The sequence below is a fragment of the Grammomys surdaster genome, unplaced genomic scaffold (genome assembly GCF_004785775.1).
Source record: "Grammomys surdaster isolate TR1022 unplaced genomic scaffold, NIH_TR_1.0 327, whole genome shotgun sequence".
Lineage (NCBI taxonomy): Eukaryota > Metazoa > Chordata > Mammalia > Rodentia > Muridae > Grammomys > Grammomys surdaster.
In genome coordinates this window covers 878,585-901,225 of record NW_021604746.1, presented here as the reverse complement: position 1 = coordinate 901,225, position 22,641 = coordinate 878,585, and the positions used below count along the sequence as shown (strand labels likewise).

General features: G+C 44.4%; 1 protein-coding gene across 1 annotated transcript; it reads left to right on the top strand.

Moving 5' to 3' along the window:
- The first annotated feature begins 1,428 nt into the window (after positions 1-1,428).
- Ppp2r1a (protein phosphatase 2 scaffold subunit Aalpha) lies at positions 1,429-21,986 on the top strand. The gene is made up of 15 exons (XM_028778169.1): positions 1,429-1,562; positions 7,147-7,237; positions 10,304-10,404; positions 11,200-11,432; positions 12,143-12,290; positions 12,400-12,555; positions 14,279-14,393; positions 14,499-14,569; positions 15,001-15,135; positions 16,557-16,730; positions 17,038-17,098; positions 17,693-17,847; positions 18,482-18,624; positions 21,300-21,391; positions 21,527-21,986. Exons 1-15 carry the CDS (start codon positions 1,485-1,487, stop codon positions 21,541-21,543), a joined length of 1,770 nt encoding a protein of 589 aa, XP_028634002.1. The 5' UTR covers positions 1,429-1,484; the 3' UTR covers positions 21,544-21,986.
- The last annotated feature ends 655 nt before the right edge of the window (positions 21,987-22,641 follow it).

Sequence of the window (22,641 nt, the reverse complement as noted above, 5' to 3'; positions counted from 1 at the left end):
CCAGTTCCTGTGTCTTCTGTTGACTGATTTCAGACGAAACATATAAAGTACAGTAATAGAAGAAATAGTTCATATAGAATAAGGGAAGAAACTGAACAATGGCAAGAGAAATCATAAAGAAAATACACTCACAAAGAATGAACAATGAATGGTACCACTGTGCCAAACTCCATAGTGAGGTAGAGTATAGACAGAAATTTCTAGGACAGACCAGTTTGATTAACTCTTATGCGATGGGGCGATGGCATGGCTTTTGAGAGTTACACCATATAGCTCTCAGTGGCATGAAGGTCTCTATGTAGACCAAGATGATGTCAATCTCACAAAAACGACTAAAGTTTCATGATTGAAAGCATGTGCACTTTCTCACATGGCTATGCCTTTCGTTCTTTATCATAAGACCTTCCCATTCAGGGCCAGAGATGCATGATTCTCAAATAAGCACTGATTAGGAACACCCACTCACTGTGAGGGTGTTTTTTTCTGTTTCCACTCTCTGTGAGGATGTTTTCTTCTTAATTTTCTCTTTGATTGGAGACGAAGAGGGGAGAAGGGAGGAATGGCCTTATTGGCAGGAAGGAAGATGATGGGGGGAGAAGGGAGTTGAAAAAGGAAAAAAACAAAAATCAAGTATAAAAATAGCCACGCTTTAACGACCTTAATACGCTTTAACATACCCTATGTTCACCGTCTTCCCTTCCATATTTTTAATCTTAAAGAGAAAGGTTTGTGATACTTTTATATTAGCCTTGTAAGAGGGTTATAGGGTTTGGCGCCCAAGTTCATTATGAGGCAGGAGTCCATCCTTAAATACTTTCGACCTCGTTCATTTCTTACTAGCTACCTAGAAGCTCCTCAGCAGGATACAGACTCGCTCTGGCCGCTCTATTTCTTAAGTGTAAAGGGGGTTGGGGGGGGCGGCTAACAAAGCCTTGAACGCCACCGGCCCCTGAACCTCGTCCTATAAACCAAGCAAGGCAAATCTCCCTACTTAGGAGTCCCTTCCCCACAGAGACCGATATAACAGCCACAGAAACACAGCCAAACAAGCCTGTCCTTCATTACGTCACGCATAGCGCCCCAGTCTCCGGTTTAAATCCTCTCCGCGTCTCCCCAAGGGGCCATCTTGGCTACCACCCACCCTCGACTCTCATTGGTAGCTAGACCTGCTTGTTCCCGTAGTTGCTAGCAGCGACGTAGGCGGGCACAATCTTGGTCACTAAGATACTTCACTTCCGCTTCCGCCTCCTCCTGCGGAAAAACATCTGATTCGTCCGGCCAATGGTGAATGAGAAGTAGGCGGGACTTGGTTGGTTCAGACCAAACAGACGCGAGCTTGTGCGGCAATGGCGGCGGGACAGCCCCTGTAGCGCGGCTCGGGCGCCCCCACGTCCGCTTTGCGTCCCTTCCCTGGCGCCGCCCCGCCCGAGCCTGGATTCCGCCCGGAGCTCGCCACTGCCTGATAGAAACGCCAGGGAGCCAAGATGGCAGCTGCCGATGGCGACGATTCGCTCTACCCTATTGCGGTGCTCATAGATGAACTCCGCAATGAGGACGTTCAGGTGCGGGGATCCTTCCGTTAGAGTGTGTGGGGGAGACTGGGGACTGGGATCTTCGCGGAATGTGGGAGCGATGGCTCTGTGTTCTCCGGGAGTGGCGGAAAGCAGACGTGGCCAATCAGAATTCAGGTCTCATCTTTCTTGATGGCAAGGTTCGATGAGATGGCAGCCTTCATTGGGTGCCCGGCCAAGCGTAGGGCAAGCCTCGAGGGTCCTACCTGAGTGCGCGCGGCCGTCCCAGATCTGGGCCTGGGCGGCCCGAGATAGGGTGGCGGTCTCTGCCGCCTGCCAGTCGGTGATTGGCGGCCGACTCAGAATGGCTCCTTGCAGGGAATCGGCGGGGGCGCGTGACCTGCAGTGTAGGAGAAGCCCACAGGGGTCCTGGAGACCAGGGTAGAATTCCCATCGCTTTTAGTGTTTTTGTTTGTTTTAACTGGAACGAGTGGGGACTGGTACCAGGATTTCTATCCATTTTTCACCGACCTCCGCCTTGCATTTTGGGGTAGATCTCCTGAAGGAGGAGGAAGGAGACCGTGAAAGTATCCTCTCCAGAGATTAAACTAGCCATAACTGGGATGAGTCACGTGCACAGAAGACCCACCTGTTCTCCAACCTTGTCCTAGGCCGGCCTGCCAAGCGAGTTAATAGTTATGATTCATGGGAGAAGAATGAACCAGGGTCCCTGAATCGTCGGACTCTGTGGGTTTGAAACAGAGGTCTGACCTCAAGGCCATATACTCTCACCTGAAATTGACCTTGTGCACACATTATTTCATTGCCCCTGGCTTCTGTTTTCTACAAATACCAGCTAATAATAGCCCTAGTTTCCCTTGGTGGCTGAGGAAAAGTAGTAAAATAAAACTGGCTGTTTGTAAAGGCTCCATAAATGTTAGCTATTATTTTGGAGGTGTGGCTATTGTGGCACTGTTCTACTTTTCCTTTTATATAGGAATTGTTGTTCATGGCTGCACTCGAACTTCCTGAGCCTCGGGGCTTATCCATTAAATCTTACGTATTTGAGTCAGGTTCCATTGTTGGCCACTCCTGGGTCTTGCATTTCTTGCAAATTGACTCAGGCAGTCTGTGTTTCTCTTCTGATAAATGGGAATAATAATCTTGTTTTGGGCATACTGTTTGAATATATTTGCGTGTGCTCTGTAAACAAATGCAAAGTATAAGGAATGTTGTTTGGGTCATAAAGGAGACCAGAGTCTGGTGTAGTGGTGCATGCTAGTAATCCCAGCACTCAGGAGGCAAAGGCAGTGTCAAAGCTAGCTTGGTCTACATAGTGACACTGTATCAACAAAGAAACAGTCTTGTTTATGTACAAAGGCTAGGTGTGAAACAGGTAAACGGAACTAAATCTGCATATTACCACATATAAGAAATGATGAGACTTGTCAATGTTGAAATAATGAGTCAGCAAATGTTTGTTGGGCATTTCTTCAGAGTGGTGATCTAGATAGTTGTAGACAGCTGGGAGCAAAAGGACAAAATTTGCCTTAAAGGAATTAAACTTTTAGTGAGTGGTAACAGATAAATGGGTATTATGTTGACTATGGAAAATACTAAAGACAAAATAAGAACTGTAGGATACAATATTAAAGGAAGTATGGGAAAGTCTTGTTGAAATTTTAAACAGTACCTGCTTGTGAAGGAACCATTAGATTCTAGGCAGAGTGTGTAACATCCAGTCAGTTGGGTTAGGAATTAGGCCAGTCAAGGGAGGCTCCTTCCAGGATGTAAAGAGTTGGAGATGATTCCAGAAAGACTGTGTGTGTGTGTGTGTGTGTGTGTGTGTGTGTGTGTATTCACAATGGCTATAGTTCTAGTTTTTTGCCTCCAAGGATGTTTAGTAATCTCTAGGGATGGTTGGGTTGTCACAACTGGGAGATTGTTGCTGCTTTTAGTAGGTTGAAGTCATGAATGCCGTTAAACATGAATGCAGTATATAGGACATCCTTTGTAGGAAACAAAAATGTCCTTCTTTAAAAAAAAAAAAAAAAAGATTCTAGTGCTAAGGTTGAGGGAAGCTGTCGGATGAAATGTTCACCCAGAGACAATAAGGAGCTCGTTTGGCTTTGGTCAGTGTTCCAGTTTTGTCAGGATTCAGTAACAAGTCACTATAAAGTTAATATAAAACAACATAAAATTTTATTATATGTTTCTGGAGATCAGAAGTCTGTCAGAGGTCTTGCTGGGTGAAGATGACATCATGACAGCATAGCCTAGAATTAGGTAACAGGGCTATGCAGCTTTCTGCCACTTTACTCCAACATTCACAGTGCCATCTTCCTGAAGAAAACAATGCACACTGTTGACAAAATCAAAAGTAGAGTAGAAGAACGACCCACAAACGAACAGGAAGCTTGGTGTTAGGGATTCAAACTCCTAGACGTATTTCCACAATGACCGTTTAGATAGTCAGACTGCTTAGGTTCTACTTGAGAATCCATCGATTTTCATCAAGTGCCTGTTGTTTAGCATCAGCATCTTCACTTTTTTTCTACAAGACCTCAGATCAGACTTCGAATAAACTACCTGAGCATACAGGAAACAATCTGTAGATGATGCATGCTATTATTACTGGCATGAAGATTATGAATGGAATGGTGGTTGCTCCCTGATACCATCCATTGTCCTTAGGGCTGCTGCTCACTGCTCACCCATTGTCACCCTGGCTCTTGCATTTCCCATAGTCCAGCTGGGAGACAGGCACAAGCATGTAAAAAATTGAGGCAAGGATGTTGAAAAACTAGTACATAGGTCAGCAAAATACAGCCTTAGTACCATATCCACCCACAGCCAGCTCTTGCAAGTAAAAGCCAGTAGCTTTATTAAGTAAAGCTTTGCTGGAATAAAAGCCATGTTAGTTTGTTTACATAATGGTTCCTTCCCATCACAGCTGTTGTGCTGTTAGCACAAGTTGAGTGATTCAGAGACTGGCCTGTGAGGCTGGGAACATTTACCAGCAATTTAAAGAACAAGTTTTTCTTGGTATCAACAGTGCACTGAGCACCTGCAAGCTAACTGCCAGCATCTAGGGATTGTTAATATTTGATATGTCTATATCTATATTTAAACCTTATAGGTCTCTGCATATTTTATAGTTAGAGTGAAAATAAAATTTTGGGAGAGTCGGGGTTGGTACTTCATCTTGAGATCTTTTTACTATCAAAATGAGATTTGTTGCCTCTTTGGTCCTTCCACTGTTCCAGAAGACGTGGTGACATCGAATGAAAGCATTTTGTTTGTTTGTTTTGAGTTAAGGTATTGTTTTGCAGCCCCATTTTTTTTGTTTGTTTTGAGTTAAGGTATTGTTTTGTAGCCCTGGCTGACCTGGAACACATAATGCTCCTGCCATAGCCTTCCAAGTGCTGGGGATACAGGCAGCTGTACTCAGGTACAAATATCAACATAGCATTTTATCAGATTCTCAGCATTGTCTGTGAGCCCAGACACCCTGTAAATCCCCTGATTCAAGAGCCATATTTTTCCAAGATCAAGGTCTCTTCTAGACATCTTACTAGTTGTCTGGGGCCTGAAAAGAGAGCTGATAGCGAGTCTATTCCTCTTCTACCTCTCCCTCAGTCTTTTGTGTTCTCTTTTTCCTTCCACTAAGAGGGTTCCCCGTGGGATAATTCAGTTTATAATTTCTCAGACATTGTCTTCACATCTCATTACATTCTTGACACAGCTCTGGAGCTTGATAGAAAAAAAAGCACCTTATAGAGAGAAACAGACAGGGAGGTTGCCACAGTCATCTGTCAGTGCTGTTGTAGCTTAGCGTCTCTTTTCTGTGCCTCAGTTTTGTGTGATGGAGAGGCATGGTCACACATATATTGATAGGGCAGAGACAATTAAGTGAGAACCTGGAATATAAATACTTAAAGACAGACCAGTTGTGTGTGTTAGCCAGGCAGTTGGCTGCTGTATTAAATCACTACAAACAGGGTGAGTTAAAACAGCAAATGCATCCTCTCAATGTCCTAAACACCAAAAATACGAAATCAAGGTGTCAGTGGGGCTGGATCCTCTGAGGTTCCAAGGGAGGTCTGCCCATATATACTCTGAATTGAGGATGGTTTCATCTTCACCCTCACTACTACCTCTTTCATATTTGCAAGGACAAGATGTTAGTACTCGTGTGTGTTCTGCACGTGGCACGTGCAGTAGTTGAAAGAACAGACTGCTTGTTTTTCCTCTACTCTCACACCACAAGATCCAATATCCAGGAGAGCTCCATGATGCTAAAAAGTGCATAATTTCTCTACTAGCAAACAAACACTTGATGCTGCAGCATCCCCTACTAGTCTGATCCCTAAGAACGTCCTCCAACCTTCAGATTCCAGTTGGAAGCCTTGGGTCTTGTGCTTCTTTCCTAGCTGGCTGTAAATCAAGGTCCATATATCCTATTTGGTAACTGCCTGGGTGAGGGAAACAGAAAGGTTTTAGCATTCTTCTTGGCTACTGCAGCATTCATTCCTCGAGGATATGTGACAGAAGCCTTTCTAAAATGGTATTTATAGTTTACAATCAGGATACATCATTTATGGCTACTAGAGGGTAGTAAGGTATGGGGAAGATGGGGCTTTCTTTGAATGGCTTTGGGCAAGAGACATTCTGGTTGTTACGGTCTATGTGAGGGGGAAGCTTGTAGCCAGAAACATAAGCAAAAGCACATGCTTAAATGGAAACTGAGTATATATACTTTTATATGGTAGGTCAGCACACTGAACTGGTGGAGAGGGGATTAGAACTGTAAATACTAGTCTTGGGTTTTTTGGGGTTTTGGGTTTTTTTGTTTTGTCTTGTTTTTTGTTTTTGTTTTGTTTTTTCTGGCATGTATTAATTATACAATTATACATAGTACGAGTTTCATTATGAAATGCTCCTGCATCAATGTGATGCGTTTTGATCATGATTCACTCTGTCCCTGGCCACTCCTACTGATCCCCTTCTTCTCCCAGTCTTCTACTTACAGTCACCTTAGTTAGTGTTGCTTATAGGAGCAGCAATAAGGTGCGGTGGTTTGATATGTAGTTCAAGCTGGCCTCATACTCAAGAATCTTTCTGTCTCAGTCTTCTGAGTGCTCAGATCACAGAGGTGCACCACTGTGCACAACTGTTTTGTTCTGAAGGTAATAGTAGATGGCTAGTTCTGGTTACCACTGGAAGCCACCAGTCCTGGGTTGTTGATTTGTTTTTTGAGGCAAGTTTTTGTAGCTGAGGCTGGCCTGTAACTTGGTATGGAGTCAAGGATGACCTTGAATTAAGATCTGCCTGCTCTCTCCTGCTACCACCTCCCAGGTGTTCTCTGTAGTAGTGGGGCAATGGAGCAACGAGGAACAGTTGGGAATAGAGTTCAGTTCAGTTTTAGTCTAAATTTGGAAAGACCCAGGGGAACTTCTGTCTTCCATTGCTAACGTTGCTAATGTTAAATGATTTTTTTAGGAACGCAGAATTGCTTAGTTGGATTTTACTATCTACTGTTGACCAGGGATTGTCCAATGGTTTCAGGGCCATGGAACTCCTCAGGATGCAAACTCCCTAATTTTCTCCCTCCCTTTCTTTGTCCTTTCATTAGCTTCGTCTCAATAGTATCAAGAAGCTCTCCACCATTGCCTTGGCCCTTGGGGTTGAACGGACCAGAAGTGAGCTCCTGCCCTTCCTTACAGGTAAGCATTCCTGGGACCCAGATGCAGGGAGGACAGTTGAGTGTTTCTTGCTAAGTGATCAAGATTCCTCACTGTACATTAATATATCTTAAGTCTTCCCTATGCCACAGTGTCATGAAACAATACTATACAGGAGCCTAAGTGTAGTCCTCTAAAGACAAAGTAATAGAAGCTAGCTTGAATCACAGCTTCAATTGTTAGTGTTGACCTTAGATAAGTTTAGTCGATTAGTTTTTCATCTCTAGAATTAAGATAATCTTCTCTACCCTTTGTTGTTGATTTGGGCATTAAAGAGCAGTAATCATTAACTTTTATTACATAGTTGTCACATGCCAACTGTCCATTGGACTCCTGTTTTGTGCTGCTGAGTTAGCTTATCTAGTAGAATGGTGCCTATATTCTTAAATGTCCATCTCCAGTGTCATTCATCTCAGTCTGAAAGCAACACCTTAAAGCAGGGAATGCTACTCTTGCTGATCTGTACATGAGGAAACTGAGGCATAGAAAGATGAAGTGACTATTTCCATTGAAGTTTTCCATTGGGATGTGACAAAGGGAAATTTTATACTCAAGTTCCATAGTCAGCAGAATTAGTTAATTTTGTAGAATTGGGGTCTGATTTCACATCTCTGCTTTCCTGACTTCCTGTGATATGACTTTGGGCAAGATATTTCACATTGACCTGCTTCAGAGGGTTCATGGGTAATATAGGCATGATTCTGTAACTTAAATGAAGACTGAGGCTCCTGTGAAGGTCCAGTGACAGGGCAAGGCATGTAGTAAGTAGGCTCAATTAGCTCTTACCGAGTCCATTGTATGAAGGTACACATCAGCTATTTAGTACAGTGGCTGCCACAGTGTGGGCCACCTTACTAAATTTTTTCTGTCATTATTCTCATGTCACCCTTACTATACTCACGTCTGTCTACTTAGAGTTGGAATTAAAGATTCTAAGTGCCTTTATGGACAGAAGTGATTTGTATTTGATCATCTCCTGTAGATGACCTGGAAGAAGTGATAGGCCAAGGCTTATTTGACACATGGGTAGCTGAGACCTTTCGAGATTCAGTGCCTTGACAAGCATACATGTCTGACTGCACACAGCCTCAAGAGTAGGTATCTGCATCTGACATTAGCATATGGTACCAAGCCAAGTGTCTTCCTTTGATAAACTATAAGAGATGCACAAAAGATTTAGGATTCTGAGACAGAGATAGTTGGGGTAGTGGGGTGTTGTGAAGAATAATTACATGAAAAATTGGTCCAAGTGGAAAAGCCCATTAGCCCTGGGTTTAAAAGGAGCTGCTGTAGCCTTATCCTGCTGAGAACCTGGGAATCCCCTCCACTGCTGGGGCTCAGCTCCTTAGTTGAAAGGCTGTTTTGTAGGGTGTGTGTGTGTGTGTGTGTGTGTTTTGTGTGTTTTGTGTTGTGGGGGATTCTGAGGGGTTTGAACTGTGCAATTGATAATAACCAGTGTAAAGGACTAGTGAATGAATGTGAAGTGAAAAGGTTATCAGGATTAGGGACACCAGGAGAGCCACCTAGGGTTGCCTTTTACTGGCATTCTGTATCATATGGAGCCTCTGGGGTTTAATCCTGTAGGTAGATATGATGAAATGCAGAGGAAATCAGATGCAGAAACATAATGTGAGTATAGACAGAGTGTCTAGACAGTGTGTGTGACAGGAGGTGCAGATGTTGGCAAGGTAATATCTGAGAGCAAAGCCCCTGTAGTCAGAAGGCCAGGTTTTAGGCCTGTCTTGTTTTCCTTTGATTGTAATGTCAGAAATCACATAGTGCGTGTGAGTTACTGTAGCACTTCACTAAGTTAGTTGGAAAATGCTACCCAGGTGTATTATTTGAAAATTGCATTTTTTTTCTTTTTTTAAATAATCCAGATAGGACAAACTATGGGAACCTAGAAGTGTGGGCAACCAAAGATCAAGAGGAACTGTGATTCACACAGATTTATTTTTGAGCTTTTGGATTCTAAGTAATGTCAGATTTCTTATGCTATGAGCTCAGACACTGTTTAGAACAGCAAGTAGCAGACACATTTCCAGAACAGTAATAGTGTTTCAGAAATCACAAGCTGAATGCCTCTGAGCTCATACCTATAGAATATTCAGCTAATTTTTTAAATATATAATTTTTAAAATATATTTTTAAACATAAATGTCTGTATGCACTCTGTCACTCTCTTCAGAAAAGGGCATCAGATCCCAAGATAGATGATTGTGAGCTACCGTGTGGTTGCTGGGAATTGAACTCAGGACCTCTGGAAGAACAATCAGTTCCCTTAACCTCCAGTTCCTCAGCTAGTTTTTTGAGAGAAAATCCACAAACTTAGTTTTCTAGGGACAAAGGCCCCAGACTGGTCCAAGGTGGAGAATGGTAAAATGCTGATGAACAGCAAGTGAGTGTACATTCCACCAGAGGTCAGCGTTTCCCTCAGCAGAGGCAGGGCTTGAAAGAGAGAGGCCTTTGAGTTTGGGTAGTATGCTTAGTTTCCCTGTCACTTCATTCATTCACATGCCATTCTAGCTCTGGCAGGATCTGGAGCACACCAAATCTAGTCTTGGGCACAGGTGATCAAAGGTCCTCGTAGGAGTGCGTGATCAGCGTTGTAGTAGGGGGAGAGAGTGAGTTCAGGATCTGACCTAGTCTACATGCTTCTTGGAATCTGCACGAAGCAGTAGCTGAACCAATCCCGAAAGGGTAGAAAACAATTTCCTGGCTTAAGACATAGTTCATGAAAGTGAGTCCCTGCATGTTTAAAGCTCCACTGACCATCCTGTGCTGCATACATGTGCTCTTTTTTGTCCCTGTTGAGAGGAAATTGGAGTTAGAGTAGTTGTGCTGTTCACCTACCATCCCATACCTAGCATGGGGCAACAAAGGCCGATGTGGTCTTGGGCTTACTCTTCTCACCAGGTAGATGAAGAGAAATGGCAGGTTAGGAGATAGGGATGCTGACAGTGAAGAAGCTGAGTGGTGTGTGTTTGTTGGGAGCTCGGGTTACTAGTTTGTCTTGAGTTTTTAATGGACTTGGTCTTTGTCCCACAGACACCATTTATGATGAAGATGAGGTCCTCTTGGCCTTGGCTGAACAGCTGGGAACCTTCACCACTTTGGTGGGAGGGCCTGAGTATGTGCACTGTCTGCTGGTGAGTGAAAGCTGCAAAGTCTATTAATCGTCTTCCCCACCTTGGAGTTAGAACTGTGGTTCTGCCTATGGTCACCAAGAAGCAGAGGATTTAAAAAGGCTAGATATGACCTCCCAATGGATAACCTTTGGATGTAACCTTAATTCAAGTCAGTAGTGTCATTTAATCTATAGTTGCCATCCATTCTGCATACTTAACCGCTCGGTGGCACTCGGCCACTCTGCCTGTAGGGTTTTTGTAAGTTTGGGTCAGGCAAGGTTCTATTATTTATTGGTATGACTTTGAAGAGTACAGACCTTTCTGTCTATGTAAAATAGAGACCACTGAAATCCCCTCTGATAACTGACTTAGATGCCTACACATGGCACTTGGCCTATAATAAGTATTCACAGTTAGGTGTTGTGGTCATGATGTTTGGGTAAGATGTATCATCTACCATTTTGGGTTAGAAGGTTCACTTGATGGATGAACCATCTAGAATACCTGTTCCTTGATTAATGAGGACAGTATTAAGACTGTTTTACAAGACTCATATAGAAGGAGTGATAAAAAGGTGAGCAATACAGTGGCCTTGCCTAAAACCTAGTTCATGGGTGTTGGAGCCCTATCATCAATGTTTATTGTACATTGAGGGCTACACACACGTGGGCCTCCTGAGAGATCCTTATAGGCAGCTTGTTATCACAAGAATGCAGGGGGGAGATCAGAGGAGTCTCAGGTCAGGCCATGGGGTAGGATTGCACGGTTCAAACAGTAAGAAAAACACTGATTCCTAACCTTGTGTTCTTACCACAGCCACCCCTTGAGTCACTGGCCACAGTGGAAGAGACAGTAGTCCGAGACAAGGCAGTAGAATCCTTGCGGGCCATCTCTCATGAGCACTCACCTTCTGATCTAGAGGCTCACTTTGTGCCTCTGGTGAAACGGCTGGCGGGTGGAGACTGGTTCACCTCCCGCACCTCAGCCTGTGGTCTCTTCTCAGTTTGCTACCCCCGAGTATCCAGTGCTGTGAAGGCGGAACTTCGACAGTGAGTTCTTACTCCCATCACCTTACCTAACCTTCCTCTAAGCCTCAGCCCCGTTAGGTCTTCCCGGGACCTAATGTCTAATACCCTTGATGTTTCCCTACTCTTCAACCCTCCTCAAAGGGGCTTGTCTTTCACAGTGATCACTGGACACCATACATCAAGGCTGGATTTGCCTGGTCTGCCTTCGTGGAAATTTATTCCTGCCATTAGTTACACATGGTAGACTTGGACCAGAATACAACACAACAAATAGTGTTTGGTGTCATCTCCAGCATGCCCCAGGTTTAGACTCCTCAGTTGCTGACTGCCTGGTTGCTCAGACTTATTCAGCAGAAGTTTCTGAGTTGTCACTTTATACAACTGGGTTATAGCGATATATATATACACATGCTGCATGTCTCCATTAGTCTCCCATTTGTCTGTTAATGAGGCAATTGCTCCTGATATGGAAAATGAGCCGCTCGCATTTTAAACAGTTGTTAGTACTGTGTTGTACTCTTTGACTGAGACCTCAAGTCAGCTGTGTGGGGACTTGCTATTGCCGTTGGTCCATTTATAGAGCTGAGAAGACAAAGAAGTCATGAGTTGTACAAAGTCACCATTGTCAGCACCAGAATTTACTGCAGATCCAGCAGTGCTCTGTGCTGTGCTGTGACACCAACTGTTAGGGCTTTCCAGGATTCTAAGTCGGGGCCTCCCTCCAATCCCAGGTACTTCAGGAACCTATGCTCAGATGACACCCCCATGGTGCGGCGGGCCGCTGCCTCCAAGCTGGGGGAATTTGCTAAGGTACTGGAGCTGGACAATGTCAAGAGTGAGATCATTCCCATGTTCTCTAACCTGGCCTCTGACGAGCAGGTAAGTCAGTCATCAGCTCTCACAATGCAAGCAAGCTTAGGAAAGGGTGTACCCTTCAGGCTCAGTGGGCCTCTTCTTCCTTCCCTACCCCTCCTTCTGTTTGCCCTAGGACTCGGTGCGGCTGCTGGCAGTGGAGGCATGTGTGAATATTGCCCAGCTTCTGCCCCAGGAGGACCTGGAGGCCTTAGTGATGCCTACATTGCGACAGGCTGCTGAGGACAAGTCTTGGCGTGTTCGCTACATGGTGGCTGACAAGTTCACAGAGGTAAGTTGGCATAGTTCAACAGATGTGGACACTGAGGCTATCTGAGGGAAGGAGGGAGCAATATGTAGGAGCTGACATGCTTTTTTTAAGGATAGCACAGTCCTGAGTCTTAAAGAGCAACTCAGTGATCTCCCAGAGCCAGTCCTGGGTGGGTGATTCAAATCCCCTGGGTGGGTGATTCAAATCCGAGTGCTCTGATGAGAGTGATTCTGAAGCCAGGTTCCAACTCCATGAAACCATTTCTCCTAAACTTAACTACTTCCCTAAGAAAGACACAACCCCAGTGATACTGGTCAGCAATCACAAGCTAGTCAGATCAGGGACAAGTGCTGTTTGTACTGAGATCCAAATTTTCTTAGCCAACTGCATGTCCTCCACTACTCCACTCCCCATGCCCTCACCCCTTCTTATACTGAGAGTTAAGTGCTCTATTGTTGGTGCTATATTCCCAGGTCCATAGTTATTAGCACTACCTTTGGTCAAGGTTCTGGAGTCAGTTAATTGCACACATTCTTGGCCTTCAAGGAGCAGGCTAAAAGTCATCCTCAATTAAAAGTGCTGATGGGGGCTGGAGAAGTGGCTCAGCGGTTAAGAGGACTGACTGCTCTTCCAGCCGAGCAACCACATGTTGGCTTACAACCATCTCTAATATAATCCAATGCCCTTTCTGACGGGTCTGAAGAGAGTGACAGTGTACTCACATACGTATAATGAATAAATCTTTAAAAAAAAAAAAGTTAGTTCTAATGGAGTGTGTTCTATGTTGTTCTGTTTTCTTGATGGCATTGAGAGGAGTATGTGGTACTCCAGCTGGAGTTGTGAGGATGTTATGAGGATGAGGGAGTGGCAACTAGATAACAAATATGTTGGAGCAAAAAGACAAGCCTGCACAGAGAATGTAGAAAAGACAGAGTAAGCAGCAGCATTCATGGCTGGATGCTGAGATTCAGTGAACAAAGGGGCAGAAATGATGGATAGGAACTCCTCGTGGAAGACTCAGCCCTAAGTAATGTATTCCTGGATCTAGTGAAGTTGTTTGAGACCTGGCCATGTAGATGTATGTGTACCTGGGGGGCTTAGTACCACAGAAAAGGCAAGTAGGCTTCTGATCTGCAAGGGAAGCAGGCTGGATGACAGGGCTCAGGGGATATGATAATAATAGTCTGTCCATTATACACAGCAAACATGTTCATAAATACAAAGCCCTGCAAGATGTTTACTTCTTTATTCTTTTAATAGTAGGGTCCTCCTACTCCCAACTGTTCTTCCAACAACCAGGTTAAAGCAGAGTCATCTACATTCTTTTGCTGCGTCCTTGTTACTGGCATGTGCTTTCCTCTTCACTGTTTTTAATCATTTTCATTGTAAAAATGATGCCAACTTCTTGTAGCCAATTTAATAAAATACAAGTATGTTTACATATTTTCGTGTTAGGTGAAAGCAGAAACCACTTACTGTGTTTAGGTAATGGGACATCCAACGTCAAATAACTTGAATAATAAGTAGAAAACATACTGTGGAGAATGTCCTGTAACCCTCATTCTATTTCTGAAGAAATCATCAGAGGTGATGACTTCACTGGTTGGTCGTGTCATCGTGCTGGGACTATGTCTCTTGTGCTGTGTCATAACCTCATTCTGGTGCTTTCATCTCCATTTTTGCCTCTTTAGTCCTGAGTGGCTGCCAGATTCTTAAGTTCTGCTCTTCTTCTCTTTGTGTTCAGCTCCAGAAAGCAGTAGGACCTGAGATCACCAAGACAGATCTGGTACCTGCCTTCCAGAACCTGATGAAGGACTGTGAGGCCGAGGTGAGGGCCGCAGCCTCCCACAAGGTCAAAGGTTGGTGCTGGCAACCAGAACACAACTAGATGGGTGGATTTCTTAGAGGCAGAAATGGGCACAGAGCATCAGGTCTCATCAGCACCTTCCTGTTCCTGCCCGCAGAGTTCTGTGAAAATCTCTCAGCCGACTGCCGGGAGAATGTGATCATGACCCAGATCTTGCCCTGCATCAAGGTAATATTTTGATGGTAGGATTTCAAACTGCTGGAGATGGGAGAAGATTTGGTTTTAGGTTCAGTCAGATCCAGGAGAGGTTTACATTCCTTTTGGGATACAGTAACTGTTTAACAGTCATGGATTGGGCTGTAGGCAAAATCTGAGGGTTGTTGCTGACCCTAAGATCTAAAGGATGTGTTTACTGCTCAGAGACCAGAATCCCCTTATGCACAGTGTTTTGGAGAATGGGACAGTGGGCCTGGGATTGGGGCTCACATAACAATCAATCACTTGTTGAGAATAAGTACAGTGCAGCCCTGAGATGCCCTGCCTATGTGAAAAGCAGAAGACTGTGGTTTTCTTGGGGCATCAGGGATACTGTCTATGTGGCCAGTTGCCATTAAACGGAATTTCTGACCTTGTCTTACCTCCTTTCTTCTCTTCCGAAGGAGCTCGTGTCAGATGCCAACCAACATGTCAAGTCAGCACTGGCTTCAGTCATCATGGGCCTCTCTCCCATTCTGGGCAAAGACAACACCATCGAACACCTTTTGCCCCTCTTCTTGGCTCAGCTGAAGGATGAGGTAAGAGTGGTAAGAAGGTTTCCAAAGTCAATCAAATTGTCCAAGAATATAAAATGTTGGCACCACACTCCACACTTGCTGCTTTGCTGAGTGATGACAGGCATAAATGTCTGCTTGTTCACTCATTCTTGTCAGACAGTGCTTCATGTGCCCTTAATTTTGCACTCATCTGTTTCCTGAGTGTTGAGGACATAAACAAAGACCAAGACAATGGTGATCCTTAGGGACCTACAGAGTGTGGCAATAGCGAGGACCAGATGGATAAATTGTCCCATAATTCCACTCAGAAACTGTAGGTACTGGGAGAAGTGTGACGTGATTTAAAGCTTCAGGTGCTGTAGAGACTAGAATACCATTTCATCAGTAAGTTATGATTAGTCCTCTCGCGTCATTCCAACTGGCCCTGTTGTGAGAGACGGGCCTTGCTGGCCTGGCTTTCTTGGTCTAAAGCCACAGCTGTAATTTGTCTCCTGGCCCACTGAAGTCCCATTGAACTGGCTCTAGCTTGTTTCTTCTACATGCTTTGATGGCCATAACCAGTCTGATTGCCATACCTGCCTGTGCAAGTGGTCTAGACTAGAGAACAAAAGAAGTCACTGTGATAACAGTTTTGGGAATTGGCTTTGAATCTGTGGGCAAGTGTTGTAGCTGCAAGACATCTTCCTGTTAGGAAGTATAGCCAGTGCTAGGGAAAGATAAGAGAGGTTGCCAGAGGTCCTGGGAAGCCAGACTAATGTGTTGCCGTCCGTTGGCCTTCTTTAATGGAGTACTTTGATAGATTACACAGTGGCTAATTCTATGATGGTGAATGCAGATTTGTCCCCTTTACCAGGCTGGGTCAAAGATGCCTCATAGGCCATTCCTACTCAAGAAGTCATTCTTTAGAAACAGTATGTAAAGTCAGTTGAAAAGTCTTAACGTTCACAGCTCTGGATTTAGTTTCTAGAACCACAAGGGAAAAAAGTAGGCTCTTGGGTCTGCATTTTGGGTTTTCTAGAGAAGGTGCTTTTTGTGGCCAATGTGGGGCTGCTCCACACTTGTATTCCCATAGATGTCCCTGCCCTATGGAACGAGTGTGAATGGATGCATTCAGATTGTAAACGGAATTCACAATACCTGTAGTCAGGCACCTGAGAGAGTTGTCTGATGTGTCCCAAGGTGTGAGGTTCCATGAGAAGAAATGAGAATGATAGAGAATAAGCCCAACATATTCACTCCTTCGTGTTCCAGACACTGGATATTTCTTTCAGCCTATCAAGTGGCTCCCATTTCACTTTGCAGAACCTCAGTTACTCTTGAGTTTAGGTGGATATTTTGTGTTACGGGACAATACCCAGAGAGGAGCTCTTGCCTGCTCCTCTCACCTTTCTAGGGTCACTGTATGTAGTCTGTTCTCTCAACCTTCCTATTTTCTTTCCAAGTGTCCTGAGGTGCGGTTGAACATCATTTCCAACTTGGATTGTGTGAACGAGGTGATTGGCATCCGACAGCTCTCTCAGTCCCTGCTTCCTGCCATCGTGGAATTAGCCGAAGATGCCAAGTGGCGAGTGCGGCTGGCCATCATTGAGTACATGCCTCTGCTGGCTGGACAGCTCGTGAGTGAGGACCTGGGTTTTGCTGTCGATGAAGTGATAAGTGTAGGGTCCAGTCATATCTCCACTGCCAGGGCTGTGTTGTTGTAACAAGGGATTTGGAGCTGCCCTTTGTAGGCAGTGACAGCTGCCCCTGGAGGGCAGACCCTACTCTGGAACTAGGTTCTTAACCGATGAATGGGGTTTAGTCAGAGCACGAACACTAGCAGCTCATGTGGGGTTGAGAATCGCATGATTATCTGGGACCCCACCCTCCCTTCCCTCCTAACTCTCACCCCCTCAAGCTCTTACCAGTCATTTATCTCTGCAGGGTGTGGAATTTTTTGATGAGAAACTAAACTCTTTGTGTATGGCCTGGCTAGTGGATCATGGTAAGTTCTCTCAGCAACACAGCAGGATAGGTTAGCCCCAGAGACAGACAGATAAGCTAGGACATTCTGCTGTTAGTGCTTACATGTTGCTGTTAGGAAACCATAGAGGAATGTAGGCTGGGGTTGAGGTTATGGGTGAATACAGAAGACCTGAGTTTGAATTCTTTACTTTGTCTGCTGTACCATACCCAGTCTCTTCCCATCGTTTAGCTTTATATACATTCCAAAACATGAAGACTTCTTACCACGGCCTCTCAGCCCTTGTGAAACATATTCCTTGTTTTTTTTTTTTTTTTGTGGTTAAAAAATTTAAAGTTACTGTTTTTCTCTCCCAGGCAGTTTTAATTAGTATGCATTAAATAGCTTGAGATGTAGTTTTCATGAACAGAGCCTCAGTCATTCCTTCTGAATAATAAGGCAAACAGTCTCTGCCTCTGTGGTGTCCAAAAGGTGCTATATGAGAAAGAGAAACGGAATAAAACATAGCAAGTGCTATTTTCTAGTTTTGCTGAATTTGTTAATTTGTGTAGCTGCTACACCTTCCTGGTCAGTCTTTTACCTTGAATCACCTCCCTTGCTCTGTCTCCATTGCAGTCTATGCTATCCGTGAGGCTGCCACCAGCAACCTTAAGAAGCTAGTGGAGAAGTTTGGGAAGGAGTGGGCTCATGCCACTATCATTCCCAAGGTCTTAGCTATGTCTGGAGACCCTAACTACTTGCACCGAATGACTACACTCTTCTGCATCAATGTGAGCACCCCAACTGCCTGTAGGTCCCAGGGAATGGGAGTTCTGCTGAAATGAAGGTGGAGGAAGGCCCTTTGTCTACCCAAATGTTTGGCTTGGGAATAGAAACACGACTTGGTAGTAAAGAAGAGTCTCTGAGGACTGAAGGCTTGCACCTGAATCTGTAGTATTTAATGAGGGAGGTCTCCATGGGGCCAAGATAACATGGTGAGAGATCCAAGATTGGGGGGCTTCTATAGCATTGTACTTACTTTTTATACTGTTTAGTGACATGTAAATCCTAAAGCATGGATTAGAAACAATTTAAAGTAAACATTTTTGCTTATTTCCTCTGCTACAATTCTGAGACTCCTGTATGAAGGAAACATTTCAGAGGTTTGGAATCCAGACTCTCAAATGCTGAGAATGATGGAAGTCCAGATATAAAGATATCTGAGATATCCCCAGTGAAGACTGTGTTAGGGATTTTGGAACTGCAATAAGGTTAACTCTCCCCAGAGTGATGCTTCTGGACTTAGATCCTTCCATGCTGCTCCTGGGTCTTGATGATGACCCAGGTAGCATTTTCAGAAGAAGATATATGAGGACTTAGCTGTGAGCCTTGCATAATCATACTCTGCCATTCACTGGTCTTCAGGTATTGTCTGAGGTCTGTGGCCAGGATATCACCACCAAGCATATGCTGCCTACAGTTCTTCGTATGGCTGGGGACCCAGTCGCCAACGTCCGCTTCAATGTGGCCAAGTCACTACAGAAGATAGGACCCATTCTTGATAACAGGTGAGGTCTGAGGGTTGTTCTAAACATCTTAGATATTTGAAGATAGAGCCCAGGGTATGATTTTTTTTCCTGCTTTGTGACCCTTGCCTATTCTTTTCTAGCCACAAAGTCTGTCTTCTCTGTTTTAGAATAAGAATTCATTTCCCCAGAGTAGAATGAAAACAGGAAGATGGTGATAGTTCTAGATAAAAGCAAGAAATTACTAGAAAATGAAATCAGCCATTTTTTATGTAGTGTTTTTGTCTATGTAAAGAACGCTGTGCTTATGTTGAAAATTCATAACAAAAAAATACATGTAGTGAAATATACTTAACATTTCTAGTGAAACTATTAAACACTGCCCCAAGAAGCCTTGGGAAACATGTTGTATAGTCTTCATGCCCTGAATTTATATTTAATATGAGACCATCATATATCCGCAGAGTTTTAGTAGGAACTAGCCTGGGAATGCAGAGTGATTAGCTAGTCCATGAATCCTAAAGAACAAAGCTATGCAGCTCAAGTCTACCTGACACACAATTAAGAAACAGCAAGGAACAGGGAAAGGATATTCGTGTCTCACTGGAACATTTTTTAGAGCACACAAAGCACTCTCGTGTGTGGAACTGTAGGTACCAATGTAGTTTGATGGACAGGTCTATCTTCAGAAAATTGCTGGATCAATTGGATGCCCAGGTAAACCCAAACGAAATTTCTGCCCCAACATAAACAAATTAGTTTTTGAGCTAGAACCAGGATGATGAATAAAACATAGGAAGTGTAGAAGGTCTTCATGTCTTGGGTTGGGCATAGACCCTCTAAGATGTGAAAGGAAGACATATATATGATGGCTTTCATGTAAATGAAAAGCTGGGTATCAGAAGGCTAACCTGATAGTGTGGAGATGCTTCTGTGTAAAGAACTCCTTGAGTATCCTATATATAAGAAGATAAAGAATTCCAATAATACACGTGGAAGAAGACCTAGAGGGAAGTATGGCATATGACATTCAAGTGGGAGTATGGGAAGCTGAGAGGTGCAAGTAGGGTAGAGAGAGGAAGGAGGGGGTAGTTAGTCAAAATGGTATTTGTGAAAATACAAGAATGAGGAAGCCTATGCTTTTTGTCTTAATTTAAAAGTAGTATTTTCACAGGCTCAATAAGCATGTGGTAAGGTGGTGCATCTGTGGTAAGGCCATGTAGGCTGTTAGGACAGCATAGTTTATAGCTGAAATACTCTGCTGAACATCATTCTAGTGGGAACTGTGGTACAGTTAGGATGCCTGAACTGCTAATGGCTTAGAAGGCTGCGCATTTTATCTGGAAGAATGCAGTTAGCTAGATGTAGACCCTGAGCCAGCCCTTGCTTTTAGACAGATAAGTACTCAGTAATGCTCCTCCCTCCACACCTTGAGAATGTGGTGGCCTTATATATAATAGTCATGAGAGAGAATCACCCAAATGCTGGTACACGATAGAACACTCAGTAATGAGATAAGAGATGCCTGTTTTAAGCAGCAACATTGATGATTATGGATGATGTCTTGTTACCATATTGAAGAAGAAGCAACAACCAGGAAAATGAGCCATTTATATTGAGTTTAAAATAGTTAATATAGGGCTGGAGAGATAATGGTTCAGTGATCAAGAGCACAACTGCTTTTGAGAGGACGTGGACTCACCTCACAGCATATGTGCTTAACATCACATATGCTTTTAATTCTAGTTCCAGGGTAACTATACCCAGCTCTGGCTTCTGAAGACATGGTGCCCATTTACTCACATAAGTGTGTACACACACAGCGAGAGAGGAGGAGAGGGAAGGAGAAGGGGGGGAGGGAGAGAGAAAGAGAGAGAGAGAGAATATGAGAATGAATGAATAAATAAATATATTCAGGGAAAAAAGGCAAAATGCCAGACCCAATAGTACACAGCTGCCTGTATTCCCAGCAGACTTTAGTGGTTGATGCAAGAGGGTCAAGAGTTGTAGACCAGTATGGGGTACATAGCTTGAGATCATATAGAGTTATATAGTAAGATTTGCTTCCCAAAAACAACAATGCAAGCAAGCAAACAACAAAAGCAAAACAACTCTAGGTGGTAGAAGAGAGTGCAGCAGTGGCTCTGTGAAGGGTAGAGCAGCAGTCTGCCAACATTTGATGCCTGTGTGTCTCATCATTGCTCCACAGCCTTTCTCTGAGATCTGCCCCTCGTTACTTACAGGATAGGCCGGTCCTCCATGTCTTCCTTACATGGAGAGTATATACTATTTCTAAGCCCCTTAAAACCAAGAAGCCTTGGATCTTCCTGTCACATCCATTTATTGGCCCTGTCTTCTAGTCTTGGTTTGTCTGGGCAAGAATCTAGAATGATATATCTTTGCATTCATACTAGGCACACGTACTTCGGTGAACATGGATTCAGTCACTAAAGGAATCTGTTCAGCTTCAAGACGTGTGGACTTGCTAGCCTAAGAGCTTTCCTTGTTTAACTGTTTGATTCCAAGCCTAGGCATCAGGGATTTTTCATGTGTATGCCTGTGTGTTTCTGTGTTCTAAATTCTGACTTATGATTTGGTGTATTTCTGTCTTGATACTTACCCACACAGGAGCTCTCTTCCTACCTGTGGACACCCCCCCACACACACCAGAGGCAAACTGGCTTAGCTCATTATCTTCTTTTTCCCATACTTTCCAGCACCCTGCAGAGTGAAGTCAAGCCCATCCTGGAGAAGCTGACCCAGGATCAGGATGTGGATGTCAAGTACTTTGCCCAGGAGGCTCTGACTGGTAAGAGCCTAAGTGTAGAGCCTCTGGCAGAGGGTGGATTACACAGTGTGCGGGCTCCTGGGAATGGGGAAGCACTCAGCAGTATGGTTGGAGAATGTGATGTGGTTCTAAGACCTATTGTTCTTGTTTCCCCAGTTCTCTCTCTTGCCTGATGCTGGAAGAAGAAGCAGTGCCAGCCTCTAGTTCCACCCTCCAATCCCCACAAAGTTGCCTCCCTTAGGGAGGTGGTGGGGGTAAATGACTGTCACTCCCTGTGCATGGTCTGACCCCAGGCTCCTCCCCCAGCACGGTTCTGTTCCTCCTCTCTGTAGCCTGGGAAGACTTCTCTGTCCACCTCCCAAGGGGCTGGGGCAGTACAAGTTGGGGCAGGACAGCAGCCTGAAAAGAAGGGCTGGTTGTTCCTACCCATATTGGGAGAGATGGGAGCATCCTAGGTCACTGGCTTTTGCTGCTGTAATGGGGACCCCTCCCCCATCTACTTACCACCACCCTTTCCTAACCCCAACCATGTTTTTTGTGTGTGTCAATTGTGCCATTTTTATTTTATCCCTTTCCCTACTCTTTACACGGAGAAATAAAGGTGTAGAAATACTTGGTCCTCTAGTCTTAGTAATCAGAATGGAGGAAAGACCACCACCTTGTGGCTTGATCTCTGCTTTCTCTGAGGAGACCTTTCTGCAGCTATCCCTCCTGTTACCGCAAGAGTGAGAACTTGAGTCCAGCAAGAGTGCAGCAGGAGACACAGCAGAGTGTCCAGAGGCTGCTCAGGCCAGAGTCCTGGGATGCAGTTCAGGTTTTCGGGCATGAGCAGAGCAGAGTTCTCAGGTTTGTGCAGCATAAACTAGTATAGCACCTGTGAGTGGAGCTCCCCACCTGCTGTGCAGTCACTTTGGTCGGTGAATCCATATGAACCTCTGCAGGCCAAACCTGCTACCAGATTTGGTTAGGCCCCTGTGAAGAGTCTCAGGACACAGCTGCACCAGTGCTTTGTAGGAAGTCTGTATGAAGACAGAACTATTTGTCCTCAGTATCTTCCCTGCGTTTATTTTTAAGATTGATTTTTTTTATAGGTTTGCTCCTTTTTCCAATTAAATTTCTGTGTAGCCATGTGTATGCAGGTATCCCCAAAGGCCAGAAGATGGCATCAGTTACCATGGAGCTGGAATATATGTACTTGTGAGCCTGCAACAACCACTCTTAACCACTGAGTCCTCGCTCTAGCTCCTGCTCTCCCTATAATATGCAAGTGC